We start from the raw sequence: 15,358 nt of genomic DNA, 5'->3' as shown, positions 1-15,358 counted from the left end.
TTATTCCCTTTTATTTATTGTGAGTTTTCATGTATCATTGTTATTAGAAGTAAGCAGTGATATGAGTTGATCTGCAATAGCAGGTATCATGAAGCAAAAAGCACTGAACATTTGGCTCTGAGAGCCTTTGGGTGATGTGTACTGCGTGTGATTGTTTTTGTGTGCACATGTGTCTTTTTAAATATCTTCTCAGTAGACTAATATTATTAAACTAAGTGTATGTACTACCTCAGCCTAAATTAAGTGGAGGGGCAAAAACAAAAGACCTGAAAATTAAATGTTGTTAAGTCATAGAGACATTCTAACTCCTTCAATCTGAAGCATCTGGTTCCTCCAAGTAGTTCCTATAAATATTTCCAACTACAAACAAAAAAAACAAAATGAAAGGTATTTGTTACAGGACCAAACAGATCACATTCCCCTTGGGTGCACTGGTTGAGCAGTTTCTGGGGGCCAAAGCCAGATAAGACTCTGGACTGACTCAGAGATGAATGAGACGTCTCCTGGCCTTGAGGTGCTCACAGTCTACTGAGTAGAGAGGCACTTTGTGAAAAGGGCTATCATACAGATATATTTTATTTCAGTGAAGACACTAATATTGCTAAATAATTCTACCTGGGTGGACCTGGGAAGCCTTGGCAGAGAAGCTGACATCTGATTAGGAACTTGAGTGATGGCTGAGAATTCAGCAGCTCATCTAGAGGAATAGGCCTTCTGGACCAGGAGCACATGAGCACGTGCTCGCAGATGTGAATTTTAGGATTTTCTACACACTCTAAAAATATGTATTTTGTTCCCTGTGTATTGCCTAGTACAATGCCTGGCATGTAGTAAGCATTCAGTACAAAAGTGTGGAAAGAGCTGTCCCGGTTTCCTGGGGCTGCTGCAGCCAGTTACTACAAACCAGGTGGGGTGGCTTCAAACAACAGAATGTATTGTATCGCGGTTCTGAAAGCTAGAATTCTGAAACCAAGGTGTTGACAGAGACGTGGGGGAAGATCCTTCCTTGACTCTTCCAGCTTCTGGCAACTCCAGGTATGTTTATTTTTTTGGCTTGTTGCAACGTAACTCCATCCTCTTCCTCCATCCTCACACTGCCATCTTCTCTCGGTGTCTGTGTCTGTGTCTTTCTCTTTTTTTTTTTGGAATCTCACTCTGTCACCCAGGCTGGTGTACAGTAGCACGTCCATGGCCACCGCAGCCTCAACCTGCTGGGCTTAGGCAATCCTTCCATCTCAGCCTTTCAAGTAACTGGAACTACAGGCATGTGCTGCCACACCCAGCTTATTTTTTGTTCTATTATAGACACAAGGTCTCACCACGTTGCCCAGACTGGTGTCAAATCCCTGGGCTCAGGCAATCCTCTCACCTCAGCCTCCCAAAGTGCTGGGATTATAGGCTGAGCCACCATGCCCAGCCATCTGTGTCTTTCTAGGTCTCTACCCTGTGTCTCTGTTTTCTCTCCTTATAAGAACACCAATCATATTGTATTGAATCTGATCTCATCTTAATACATCTGCAAAGACCCTGTTTCCAAATATGGCCACATTCACAGATATGTTAAGACTTAAACATATCTTGGGGGAGGGGGTGCATAATTCAACCCCAGGTAGAAGAAATGAACCATTCAAGGTTTTGATGCAGGGAAACTGGTTGATAATTTAGAAAGTGAACTCTGAATGCAGAGTGGAGATTGTATTCGCTAGGTGGTGGATGGGAAGGAAGACCAGGGAATCTCAGTTAAAGAGCTGTTGAAAGGAATGAGAGATGATGAGAACTTGAGTTGAGGTAGGAGCAGTGGAGAGAGAAAAGGAAAGGAGATCCAAGATTCATAGCTAGTCAGAGTAAAGGACCTGGCAACTGATTAGATATATTTAGACAAGGGTCAGAGAGGACTCAAAATTATTCCCAGGGTTCTAACTTACGAAGCAGACATGATCAGTGGTGATACCATTAATGATCATGCAGAATGCAAGGGGAAAAGTTTTTGTTTTGCAAAGGATATTGGTGAGTTTACCCTTGTACACCTTGCATTGGAGATACAGCAGATACACTTGCAAGAAGAGGACTAGTTGTCCATAGAGCTCTTGCCTTTGATGGAGTCATTTTTGTCCATGCTGTGTAAAATAGCCACTGGACCTACTGAGCTCCTGGAATGTGACTAGCACACCTGAAGAGATAGATGCATTCTCAGTTTAGTTTCCAATAGCTGCATTTGCCTAATGGCTACCATATTGGATGGCAGTGGTCTAACAGGTATTTGGGTATGTGTGAGAGAGACACAGAGATAGAAAGAGCATGGACTGGACTAAAAATTGGGTTTGGGACGTCATTAGCTTACAGGCAATTGCTAAAGCCATGTGGGTGCCTGCTTCCACCCAGGGAGAGACCAAATACAGAGAAGAGTGAAGGATGAACCCCCTGGGGAACACCAGTGTGTTAAGTTGGGCACCACAAAAGAGGGTCAGCAAATGGTACCTGAGAAGGAGAAAGGAAAAACAGAAGAGAAGAGAATGTTGCAAAAGGCATGGGAAAAGTTTCAAGGAGAAAGCAGTCCACCATGTCCCAGAAAAACAGGTTTTATTAAATAAATTATGAGAAAAAGCTTTCACAATTCCAATATTCTTTTACCAATAAATGCAGTCACCACAGTTTGTTAACTAAGAGTCAGGACATTGTGTTCTAACCATGGATTTTAGATTCATCTCCCCCACCTCCTGCCATGAAAGACATTTCAAAGGCTTATGGAAGCCACAGTAAGGAATTTATGAAGACTATTCCAGGGAATCCGAAATAAAATACCCTTAAAAACATAGCCCCATAGCAGGAGGGCCCATAACTTCTTTCCCATCAAGTCCTCAGCAGAAGTTATATCATTTTTTAAAATACTTTTGATAATAATATCATTTTTCATAGACTCTGCCTGAATACTCTGATGTGGTGGAATTATTTCCAGTTTACGAAAGAGGAATCCATGGCTTCTGAGGTTTTAGTGACTTGCCTCAGATGATACAAGCACATAGCAGAGGAGAGATAGAATTCCCAGTCTATCTGTCTTTAGTACTCTTCCACCTCAACAATTCTCTAAGCTTAAAACGTTGGCATTCTGCCATCATGATGTTTGATATATCTGCTCACCACTTCTACCATTATTCACTTAGCATTTTTTGAAGTAAACTTAAACTATTTTTTTTTTTTTTTTTGAGTTGGAGTTCACTCAGTCGCCCAGACTGGAGTGCAGTGGCCGCTCCCGGCCACCGCAGCCTCGACTTGCTGGGCTCCGGCAATCCTTCCGCCTCAGCCTTCCAAGTAGCTGGAACTACAGGCGTGCGCTACCACGCCCGGCTAATTTTTTGATTTATTGTAGAGATGAGGTCTCGCCAAGTTGCCCGGGCGGATCTCGAACCCGCAGGCTCAGGCAATCCACTCACCTCAGCCTCCCAAAGGCATGGGATTACAGGCTGAGCCACCAAGCCCAGCTAAACTATTATTTAAAAGCCAAATATCTCGGCATTGTCTTACTTGGAAAACCAGTATCACTTGCCATAGATAGGTGGTGATTTTTGAAGCAAAAATAAATGTAATGAGCAATAACAAAACAATAAACGTATTATTAAATGCTCAGGTAAATACTGCTACCTGTCAAACTTTGAACTAAAGGATTGCTTTTTTTTTTTTAAAGAGAGGATTAGCAAATGTTTAAAGAGATTCTAAAAATATCCTCTACCATAGATTATCCCCTTGTCTTGTGAAAAGGTAGCATCTAATAGCAGTGGTACACTATCTCAGGGAGGAAACATCCTTCTTTCTATTAAAGATAAAATGGTAAAAATCATCTCCCTGTGCCATTTTACAGAAAAGAAACAAGAGGATACTAAAAAGTCTTCACTTCATTAAACCATAAGAAGTCTGGTGAATTACAATCTAGGATTCATATAGGTTCTGGAGTCACCTGATCTTTCCTACGGCATAAATTTTCTAAGATCCTCTTTGCCCGAGAGCTGTGGCTCATGCCTGTACTCCCAGTGTTTTAGGAAGCCAAGTAGGGAGGATCGTTTGGGCCCAGAAGTTCAAGACCAGCTTGGGTAATATAGCAAGACCCTGTTTCTACCACCCCCCCAAAAAAAATTAGTCAACCAGAGTGGTGCATACTGAGGAGGGAGGATCCCTTGAACCCAGGAATTTGAGGCTGCAGTGATCTATGATCGCATCACTGCACTTCAGCCTGAGCAACAAAGCAAAACCCTGTGTCTAAAAAAGAAAAAAGGATGCTCACGTTGCAGTTGAAATCAAACTGTACTATATATTTCAAAGATGTCATTCTGTACATTTCATTGATAATTTTTATGGATTTTAGGGCAATGTGACGTCTTTAGCTGCGTGAATATTCCCTTCTAGAAGAGCTAAAGGAAAAACAAAACCCATGCTCGGTTCAGATCAGAGTCAAAAACTGGGTAACACTGGAAAACAGGTGTTTAATCATTAATAAAAAGCTGAACACTGGACTGGACCATGTACTCTGATAGTAGACAAGTCCTACTATCCTTAACAGGTTTTCACAAATCAGTCACCACAGCTCCATCCTTATCAGACTGGTCTAGGGGACTGACAAGGCAGGTTTTCTGCTCTTAGACAGGAATCTTGCCCATCACCTGGTACTCCATGTGATCTTGGAGCGGGGGAGGGGCAGGGTTCCATTTTTGGATGACATTTCCAGCAAGATTCCTTGAGTCTTAAAGCTAACTCCCTCCAGGTGAAATGCAAGATTAACCTTCTCTGTATAAATTTCTACTTTATTGTAACTGATACCTTAAGTAGCTTCTGGGTTGTATATGTGATCTGAACCACATTAAAAGAAAATATTTTGAAATAAAACAAGAAGAAAAAGATGGCTCAGATTGTGATGTTCTTTTCTTCTCATTAGCAAGATTTTATAGATCTATTTTTTTAAACTTGAGTTTAAGCTAAGAAAAGAAATCTTGCTTTTCATGGCAAGAGTTCTTGAGGAGGAAGACAACTTATAATGGAAAGCATTTTGCACAAAAGTTTTCATAATCGGGGGAGATACAGAGGAGTTTTGAAATTTTGATTTTGAAAGGACAATATAATGTAAATATGACTTCTTAGAGTATAAACAGCAGTGGTTTGAAAATAAAAACTTGTACAAAACAGGCAGCTATCTAGTTAGAGGAAAATGTGTCTAATAAGCATGTGTGTAAGAGAGATCTTGCATATTTTGAAAGTGTACTGTAATTACTAAAGATGTAAAATTTCCAGGACTTTAGAAACCATGAGAGAAAAAAGTTCATAAGGTTTGCCCTTCCCCATAAAAAGACAGCTATGCTTTTTGGTATTCTTTATACATTGAAAGTAACTTAAGAACAAGAAACATATTGTTCTCACATAAATTACATACTTGAAAATATATTAAATTATTAATGGAGCCACAAGTTCTTAGACTTTAAAGAATCCACTGTCTCTTAGTTTAATCAACAGATGAATATATCAACATAAAAACGTGCAATTGTATTTATTTGACTTAAGGATCACCATTGTGTCAAACAAAGATTATATTCATTTTGAGAAAACCCAAGGCTCACAGAAAATTTTGTCTAATTCAAACATTTTCCATTAGTGAGGGATTCTAAATTCATTGTCTTTATCTTGGGCTTCTGAAAACTGATTTTTTTCAGACGTAGACAAACTTTTCTATCCATTTCCATGCTGGATTTTGTAGAATTTGGGAGCATTGTCAACACAGAGCCATTTTTCTTTCTCCCTGAAGAGCACAAAAAATTGGAGATGTCAGAGTCTGCGCTGTGGAGGTACTTGAAGGGGACAATTGTACAGGAAGGAGGTGACTAGGAATGTTTACTTTTAGTCAAATGAAGTAACTTTTCCCTTCCTTACCTAACTGCAGGCAGCAGTAACAATATGTGTTCAAAAATACAATCAATGAGTGGTCTCTCTTCTGACTATAAATCGGAATCTAAAAATCAGCAACAGGACAGTCTACTAAATCTTAATACCAAATGTCTATCCGTATGTATTCCTAGCCATCCTCTTTGTGTATCTTTCTGCAGACATCAATGTGTTTTTTATTATTTTTCAGTCTTTCAGACATATCCAGCTTCCCAAATATCCTTAGGAGAAACATTTAAGCCATAAATCCTGTTTCAAAAGTATAGCATCATTTCTCTTTAAATTCCCCCATTCTGCTTTCATGACACTTTCCTCAAATCTTACTTATTTAAAATTGACATGTTCTCCAAGTCGTATATTTGAAACTAACCAAAAGTGTCCTTTTTGTAGATTTTATAATTTTTCCTCTGTTGGATTTGTCTGTCTGTCCATCCCTCCATTCATTCATCCACCCATTCACCCTATTAGAAAGTAATTCATTAGATCTCACTTTAGCAAATCTTATTATCAATTCATGCAATTATTCTCCAAAAAAAGTTTGCTCAAAGACTGTCTCTGGCAGAAAAGGTTAATATCTAAGTTTTATAAAGAACACATACAACTTAATACAAGAAAACATATAAGCCAATTTAAAAATAGGCAAATGACACAATCTCATCCTTTTTAATGTCTACATAATATTTCATATGTGTATGTGTGTGTATGTGTGTGTGTGTGTGTATAGTCTTCTGCCATTTGCCACAACACGAAAGGACCTAGAGGTTTGGTTTTGTTTTGTTTTTTTTAATTTTTTTATTTTAATGTTGTGGGGTACAATTCAGGGTTAGGTATACAAATGTTCATTATGCGGGTATCCTTGTTGATGAAGTGTGCCCCCCCCACTACTGCCAATCCTTTTCTTATAGTATTATGATAATTGTTCAAGGTCTGCTTACAAGTGAGGACATATGATACTCAGTTCTTTGTTTCTGTGATACATCACTCAGTATTATAGACTCTAAGTCCATCCAGGTTGTTGTGAAGTTCATGATTTTGTCCTTTATGTGTAATATTCCATCATGTATATGTACCACGTTTTGTTTTGTTTTTTATCCAGTCCTCTTTTGATGGGCAGCACGGTTGGTTCCATGTTCTTGCTATTGTGAAGAATGCTGTGATAAACATACAGGTGCAGGTATCTTTTTCAAAGACTGATTTGAGTTCTTCCCAGTAGGGGGATTGTGGAACCCAATTTAATCTGTTTTATTTCAATAGCTTGTTCTCACCACTTGTGAGAACAAGCAACATTTGGTTTGTCATTTCTGCATTACTTCACTCATCATGATGTTTCTCCCATTCCACCCAAATGACTGCAAAAGACATTTCATGCCTTTTCATCGCTGAATAGTATTCCATGGTATGTGAAATACTCGCAACTGCTAAAATGTATACACATACCACATTTTCATTATTTACTGGCCAGTTGATGGTCATTTAGGTTGATTCCACCTCTTTGCAATTGTGGATTGTGCTGCAATGAACACTTGAGTGCAGGTGTCTCTTTTGAATATTGATCTCTGTTCCTTTGGGTAGATACCAAGTAGTGGGATTGATGGATTGAAATCATCAAAAGAAGAATCAGCAGCTATTGCCAATGTCCATTTACCTGCCAGTCCTCTGAAAGGAACACAGAAACAACTAATACACAGTGTATACTTGGTCTTTCTACATTATTTTATGAAAATAAAATACACTACTTGGGAGGTAGACATGGTCCTAGTTTTGAATTTGGAGCCATGCTCTATTGTCCTAATATATAGACATATTCTGGTACTCTTGATAGTACTGTATAAAAATCTTCTTCTAGCCAGGCTCGGTGGCTCAGCCTGTAATCCCACGCCTTTGGGAGGCTGAGGTGAGTAGATTGCCTGAGCCCGCGGGTTCCAGACCCGCCTGGGCAGGCGAGACCTCATCTCTACAATAAATCAAAAAATTAGCCGGGCGTGATAGCACGTGCCTGTAATTCCGGCTACTTGGAAGGCTGAGGCGAAAGGATTGCCGGAGCCCAGCAGGTTCTGTAGTTCCAGCTACTTGGAAGGCTGAGGCGGAAGGATCACCTGAGCCCAGCAGGTCGAGACTGCGGTGGCCGGGAGCGGCCACTGCACTCCAGTCTGGGCGACAGAGTGAAACTCCAACTCAAAAAAAAAAAAACAAAAAACAAAAAAGAAAGAAAATCTTCTGTTTTGGTAAATTGTATTTAGTGGTAGTCAATGGCTCCTAATAGCAAAGGGTAAGACACATTGCATGGCAAACCACGTATAGTTTGTCCATAATAAAATGCATGTCCAAACTTAAATACATATTTGTATATTTTTTAAATTTGGAAATAAATTGTATATATTTGGGGGAAATATCAAGAAATTATATTTTGCGATAACTTCTAGGCACGCATATCTCTCGTTGTTACTCGTCATTATTATTTTTTTTAATTCTCAGGTGCTATTTATCGAAATGATGTCTTTCCAAGAGTTCTCTGAGGTTCTTGCCCTGCTGTAGAATAAGCAGGAATTACCAGAGAATTCTGTGATGTCTTCTGGTAAGAGACACCCAGCTTTCCTGGCAGAAATCTCCCAGGCTCTACTACTGGTCTCCCTCTTGTGAGCAATGAAGAGCAGACTCCAATTACTACAGAGACTCCTTCTGCTAAACTGTGCATCAGAGAGCAAGGAGAGCTATTTCCTCCCAGATATGGGAGGCTGCCATCTCGTTCTGAGTGTGAATTCCTTTCACACTGAGGTACGGTGTTTGGCCAAGAGAAGAAGGAAAGTAAATGCTAAAAGCACAGCAGTGTTCAGCACTCTGGATGTAGTCCCATTATCCCTCTGGGTCCCGGGAGTACGAAGTGAAGAAGAGAATAGAAGAAGAATGAATCGGTTAAAGACACAGACTTTAGAAATCCACCACCCCCCCCATGCACAGGGTCTAACTCTAGGCAGGTCTCCGCTGCGCTCTGTTAAATGTCTTCTCCTTCAAGATGAATCGAACCTAGGCAGGGAGTAGAGGAATTTTGGAGTCCTCACAGCTGCTCAAATGGCAGAACTGAGAGTCTATGATTGCCTTTCCCTCCTGGCCTAAAATAAGTCGTTCGCCTGCCTAAGAAAAACACTAACTTCAGAGACAATTCTCTGAGAACGCTATGGTGGCAACTTGGATGGCAGTTTTGAAATCCATAATTGGTTTATGTTTAAGTTTTTACCTTAAAGATATGCTATTTATTCTCACAGATTACAATAGAGAGAAATGTATGTTTATTTTTTTACGAATGTTTTAAAATGCAATATGTATACCACTTGGGATAGAAAAGCAAGCTAGAATTATTTTTTAACGTATTAATATTTCCATTCAATTCGAGGCATTTGCTATGTACCTATTATGTACCATAAACAATGTCAGGTGCTACCAGGACGCCAATAAGAAAATAACTTAATCCTTGTCTCACATGAATTTTTAGTGTAACAGAAGGTATATCTGTCTCTTATTGACACAGTAATGTTGTGTAACAAATCATCTTCAGACTCCGTGGCTTTAAAGAATTCGTTATTTTGGTTGGGCTCGTTGGCTCAGCCTGTAATCCCAGTACTTTGGGAGGCCGAAGCGAATGGATTGCCTGAGCCCATGGGTTCAAGACCTGCCCAGGCAGCTTGGTGAGACCTCGTCTCTACAATAAATCAAAAATTAGCAGGCTACTTGGAAGGCTGAGGCGGAAGGATCACTGGAGCCCAACAGGTCGAGGCTGCAGTGGCCGGGAGCGTGCCACTGCACTCCAGTCTGGGTGACAGAGTGAGACTCCAACTAAAAAAAAAAAAAAAAAAAGTTCATTATTTTAGCTCAAGCATCTGTGGTTCATCTGGGCATAGGTTGAACAAGCTGACCTTGGCAGAGCTTAGTTGTAAGCTATGGGTTGAAGTCAGTTTTGTCTGCTTCATCAGTCTTTCATCGTCCTAATAGCCAGGGGCTAGTCGGCATGTTCTTCTCATGGCGGTGGTAGAAGATAAAGAGGTCAAGCCAATTGCACAAATGACTTTTCTCTAATGTTCACTGGCCAAAGCAAGCCACATGGCCAAGCCCAACATCACCAGACTGAGAAAATATACTCTGCCAAGAAGAACTGCAAAGTCACAAGACAAAGAATATGAGGACAGAGGAAGGGATGCAAAACTGAGAAAAATAATACAATCAACCATATTAGGGGGGAAAATATCACAAGTGCTTGTGTAACAAAGGGTGGTAGTTTCACAAAGGAAGGGATCATGTCTCAAAGACACCCAGAAAACATTCTTAGAGGAGGTGGCATTTGTAGTCACTCAAGAAAGGTATTTCAGGAAGCTGTCATGGGAGGTTAGGGCCAGGGGATAATTCCGAGATGCCCCATGAGCAAAGTGTGGACATATGTAAGCCATTTTCAGTGTTAGGTTATAAGGAAGTAAATGAAAAGAAAAATTACAGCAGTAGAAAAACTAGATCTGTGAAAAACCTACAAGTAGACATTTCATAGAGATGCTCAGATCTCACAAATTCAGGTGGTGCATGTTTTTTATTGCTGGAAGTTCATTGAAAAGACTGTATGAGTGTTAATTTCTTGGATATGAAATGTGCTCAAGGATAGAGCTTTTGTTTAAATCTTCACAGCTATAATTAGAGTTGGAAGCAACTTAGAAAAATTGTCTAGCCAACTTATTTTAAAGGTGAATAAATTTGTATTTTGGAAATAAATTTATCTAAATCTATATTATAGATAGAGATCGTTTTTTATATATAGTTACATATAAGTTAAAGTATAGTCATCTTTCTTCATATAACTATCGATATTAGATATACAGACAGTCCTTGATTTACAATGATTTGACTATGATTGTTCAACTGTACATCGGTACAAAAGTGATACCCATTCAGTAGAAACCATGCTTTGAGTATCCATACACCATTCTAAACAAGTTTTCACTTTTAATATAGTATTCAGTAGGTCACATGAGATATTCAACACTTTATTATAAAATCGACTTTGTGTTAGATGATTTTGCCCAACTGTAGACTAATGTAAGCATTCTGAGGACCTTTATGGTAGACTAGGCTAAGCTATGATGTTTGGTAGATTAGATATATTAAATGCAGTTTTTACTCACAGTGTCTTCAACTTATGTTGGATCCATCAGGATGCAACCTCATCGTAAGTCAAGGAGCATCTGTATATGTGTGTGGTATATGTATGTGTGTATATGTGTAAAACATATAAAATGCACAAATGTATTGAGAGAGAAATTAAATTTCTTCCTATTTTTATCCAAAATATATATAATGTATACATGTATTTAGAAAGACTAAAATCTTTCATATGTATGTTTGTACGTGTGTGTGTGTGTGTGTGTGTGTGTGTGTGTGTGTGTGTGTGTAGGGGAGGGGGCATATTTCTTAAAGTGGTATTCTGAAGAATTCTTAATCCCTTTAAAACATTTTAAAACTGTGCCCTTATCACGTGAGCTTTCTGGCTCCAAGGAACAGAATATGCCATACATTACTCAAATGCAAAGAGTAGGTTGTTAATAAGAAGAAAAATATAAATATTTTCTCAGTTATTCAAGGAAGGTGAATACCATCTGAGAAGTCTGACCTAGCAGAGGAAGTAGGATGGCCCCCCCTGGGGCACTGTAATGTCATCACTAAAAGGCAAGTTAGCATAAAAAGGGAGTGAATGTCAGGGGACGTGGAGGACAAAGACAGCACGTGTTTTCTACACCCACTCACTCATCTTCCACTCCTGAAACGGGCACCCCTCATTTTTAAATGCAGTATAATCATCCTCCCAATCAAAATATAATTAGGAAAGCACATCAGTTTGTGTATCTCATCTATGAGCTTTCTCCCCGGAATAGAAACAATGCAACTTTGAAGTTGTGCCCTTTAGACGATCACTCGTTGTGTAGACTGGAGGTCAGCAAGCTATGGCCCAATCGGATTGTTCCCTGGTCTGGACAGGGACTTGTCCAGCTGGTCTGCTTTTGTAAAACAAGTTTCATTGAAACAGCCACGCCCGTTTGTTTACATATCGTTTATGGCAGCTTTTGCACCACCGTGGCAGGGTTGAGTCACTGCAAGGGAGACAGAGCCCATATGGCCCGCAAAGCCTCCAAGATTTAATATCTGGCCTTTTACAATGTAGTTCGCCCTCGCCCGACGCAGACCATGGGGGATTGGCAGCTTTCTGGAATGGGAGACTCTTGCGTTGCTTCTGCCTCTGGGGAAGGCCTCCCCGGTAGTCTGCCCAGGAAGGATGTCATTGGAATAAGAGTGGTGCCCCCCTGAATGCCTTCTCGGCTTCCACCCCAGGGCACTCCCAAGGCCATCATCCTTAACCCTTTGTTCTCTGTCCCTCACCAGACTCCGACCTGAGCATGCGCACACTGAGCACGCCCAGCCCGGCCCTGATATGTCCACCGAACCTGCCAGGGTTTCAGAATGGAAGGGGATCGTCCACCTCCTCGTCCTCCATCACCGGGGAGACGGTGGCCATGGTGCACTCCCCGCCCCCGACCCGCCTCACGCACCCTCTCATCCGGCTCGCCTCCAGACCCCAGAAAGAGCAGGCCAGCATCGACCGGCTCCCGGACCACTCCATGGTGCAGATCTTCTCCTTCCTGCCCACCAACCAGCTGTGCCGCTGCGCCCGCGTGTGTCGCCGCTGGTACAACCTGGCCTGGGACCCGCGCCTCTGGAGGACTATCCGCCTGACGGGCGAGACCATCAACGTGGACCGCGCCCTCAAGGTGCTCACCCGCAGACTCTGCCAGGACACCCCCAACGTGTGTCTCATGCTGGAAACCGTCACCGTCAGTGGCTGCAGGCGGCTCACAGACCGAGGGCTTTACACCATCGCCCAGTGCTGCCCCGAGCTGAGGCGTCTGGAAGTCTCGGGCTGTTACAACATCTCCAACGAGGCTGTCTTTGACGTGGTGTCCCTCTGCCCCAACCTGGAGCACCTGGACGTGTCAGGTAAATGGAAGCTGACCCCCCAGCCATGGGCCTTCCCAATGCACCATCCCAAAACAGTACTGGCATTGCCACCACCAGAGAGGGTCAACTCTTCTTGGACGCCAGGAGATGGGGGGGCTGGTAGGCAAGCTGCTTTTTGCACAAAAATTGTCCCTTTGTAATCCTGACCCTGGAGGCCATAGAAAGCCGTTCACTGAATAATGTCCACTGCAACAAGTGACACTGGGCACTGCAAAAGGGGGTGGGAGAAGGAGGGAGGGAGGATAAGGGTCACACAGCTGTCTATTGGGTACCATGTCCACTGCCAGAGGGTAGAGGGCTCGCTAGATGACCAAACCTTGCCTGCACACAATTTACTTATGTATCAAATCCTCACATGTACCCCATAACTCTAAAATAAAAAATAATACTGTTAATGTCCACTTAGGGGAGTTATTCTAGCACCTTTTGCCTGGCAGTTCGGATGAGTATAACTTTTCAATGTGTCTTTACTCTCCGTAACTCTCACAGTTATTTCGGAGTAACCACAGATGTTAGGAGACAAGTGTCTAATTGGAGATCAATAGGATCCAAAAGGCAAATCCAAGCACCATTCATTTGGAAATTACCCTGATGTCACCAGGTTATTGGTCCCTGGAGCCTGAGATCTATGTCCGAGCTGTGACAATGACTTTGTGTGTTTCTGTGCTGTCAGCCTGACCGTGACCACTGTGGGTGATAAAACACTCTGCTGTGGGCTGTGCTCACAATCACTCACCATGTTGTAGACATTGGGGAAAACGCACTGTAGAGAAGTGTCTCCTTAGATTTCACCCCCACTTTCCTCACCTGTGAGTTAACTTTTCATCTTTTCTTAAGCAAAATTCCCAACTACATGGGGCAAAGGCAAGGTCCATTGAATCAAACATGACTACTTTTCTTGAAAACCTCTCTTAGGCAGGAAGAATTAAAGCCTACACTCAACTTAGGCGCCAGACGTGGACCCGACAGGACTAACAGCCTTTCTTTATCTCATCTGCTGCCTGAAATGTGTAAGATGCATCAGGGACTTAAAAAAATGAATAGTGGGAGCCACAGTCTCAGAGATCATTAGGGAGGGGTCAAGAAGTATAAAAACCACTGTGGTGGGCGAATAAATAGAATATGGGATTTATAAGCATCTGAGGCAAATGATGCCCTTCATCCAAAAAATCAGAGGTAAAGCTGGCTTTCTCAGCTTGCTCTCCCTCTTGAAAGCTGACATCTGAAAATATTTCAGATGACAGCCCATTATTTTTTGCATATTCTTTCCCTTGCTGGAAAGCAACTTGCTTGCTGTTCCTCTACTTCAGCTGGCTTCAGGACAAAACCATAGTAACCATATGTTCAGTTAGTCATGAGTAGCCGTTGGCATAAAGAAGCAGGAAACCAGGAGGTTTTCTTACATTTTTTCCCCCCAAGGAATTCTGGAAAGAGAGAGCATTGTGATGTGGTGGAAACAAGTTTCAAAACTTCGTGATTTGAGACAATTTACAGCTTTTTAAGATGTGTTTCCTCTTCCGTGTAAAGAAAAAAAAAGAGCAAAAGAACTGTGTTATTTAACATTCTAAGAGTTTGAGTATTTTATAAACACCTCATTGTATTTTATTTTCTCAGACCAGGAAATGATTCATTTTTGAAATTCCTACCTCTGTTAAAGGGGCTTCACATACATCCTTAATACAGACTGCAAGTAGTTGTACCCTCTCTTTGGGGTCCTTTTGTAATTCAGAAATGCAGACATCACTTTGGCTGCTTGGGGATGGAAATTCTTGGGCTTCTAGCCTGAGTGATCCTGCTTGGCCCCCTAGACTAGCCATTATTAAACCTTGATGTTGGTCCTCTGTATCAATCTGACAACCTTGCAGGCTCATATATATTTTATGTAGCTTCCTTGCATGTCTCCCAGTTATCTGTGTACACAGAGACTAAAATAAGAGGAATCTGTAGCTTACCAAGTTAAGAACACAGAATTCCAGATATGGTACAAATTTCAGGTAGATGGACCTGAATGGCTCAACAGGCCATAAGGATGGATTTGTCATCAGCATATACTAAGAGTGCCCTTCAGTTCTGAGGAAGTTGTTATGGATACAGAGAGGCCAGAGAGCTGCCAAAGTAGGCTTCACAGTGCCTGGTTCTTTTATTTTTACAGGTGGCCTCTGACAGTGGCTACCTTCTCAATGGCAATAAACTTGACTTTGAATGACTTACCACTGGTCTGAAACTTAACTCCCACAGAGGAGATAAGAATGCCTATTTCAGCTGGGCTCAGTGGCCCAGCCTGTAAACCCGCACCTTTGGGAGGCTGAGGTAAGTGGATTGCCTGAGCCTGCAGGTTCAAGACCCGCCTGGGCAGGCGAGATCTCATCTCTACAATAAAATAAAAACT

General features: G+C 41.6%; 1 protein-coding gene across 2 annotated transcripts in view; it reads left to right on the top strand.

The window, feature by feature from the left end:
- The window catches only part of FBXL7 (F-box and leucine rich repeat protein 7), a 303,797-nt gene that overhangs the window by 284,032 nt on the left and 4,407 nt on the right, over positions 1 to 15,358 (top strand). For both annotated transcript variants that reach the window (XM_021714948.1, XM_008062933.2), the window contains one exon: positions 12,337 to 12,948. In XM_021714948.1, coding sequence (XP_021570623.1) covers positions 12,337 to 12,948 — 612 coding nt within the window. The remainder of the gene's footprint in view (positions 1 to 12,336; positions 12,949 to 15,358) is intronic.

This window comes from Carlito syrichta, unplaced genomic scaffold (genome assembly GCF_000164805.1).
Source record: "Carlito syrichta isolate Samal-C Ts95f unplaced genomic scaffold, Tarsius_syrichta-2.0.1 Scaffold305978, whole genome shotgun sequence".
NCBI classification, from domain to species: domain Eukaryota; kingdom Metazoa; phylum Chordata; class Mammalia; order Primates; family Tarsiidae; genus Carlito; species Carlito syrichta.
This window is presented reverse-complemented; position numbering and strand designations above follow the sequence as displayed.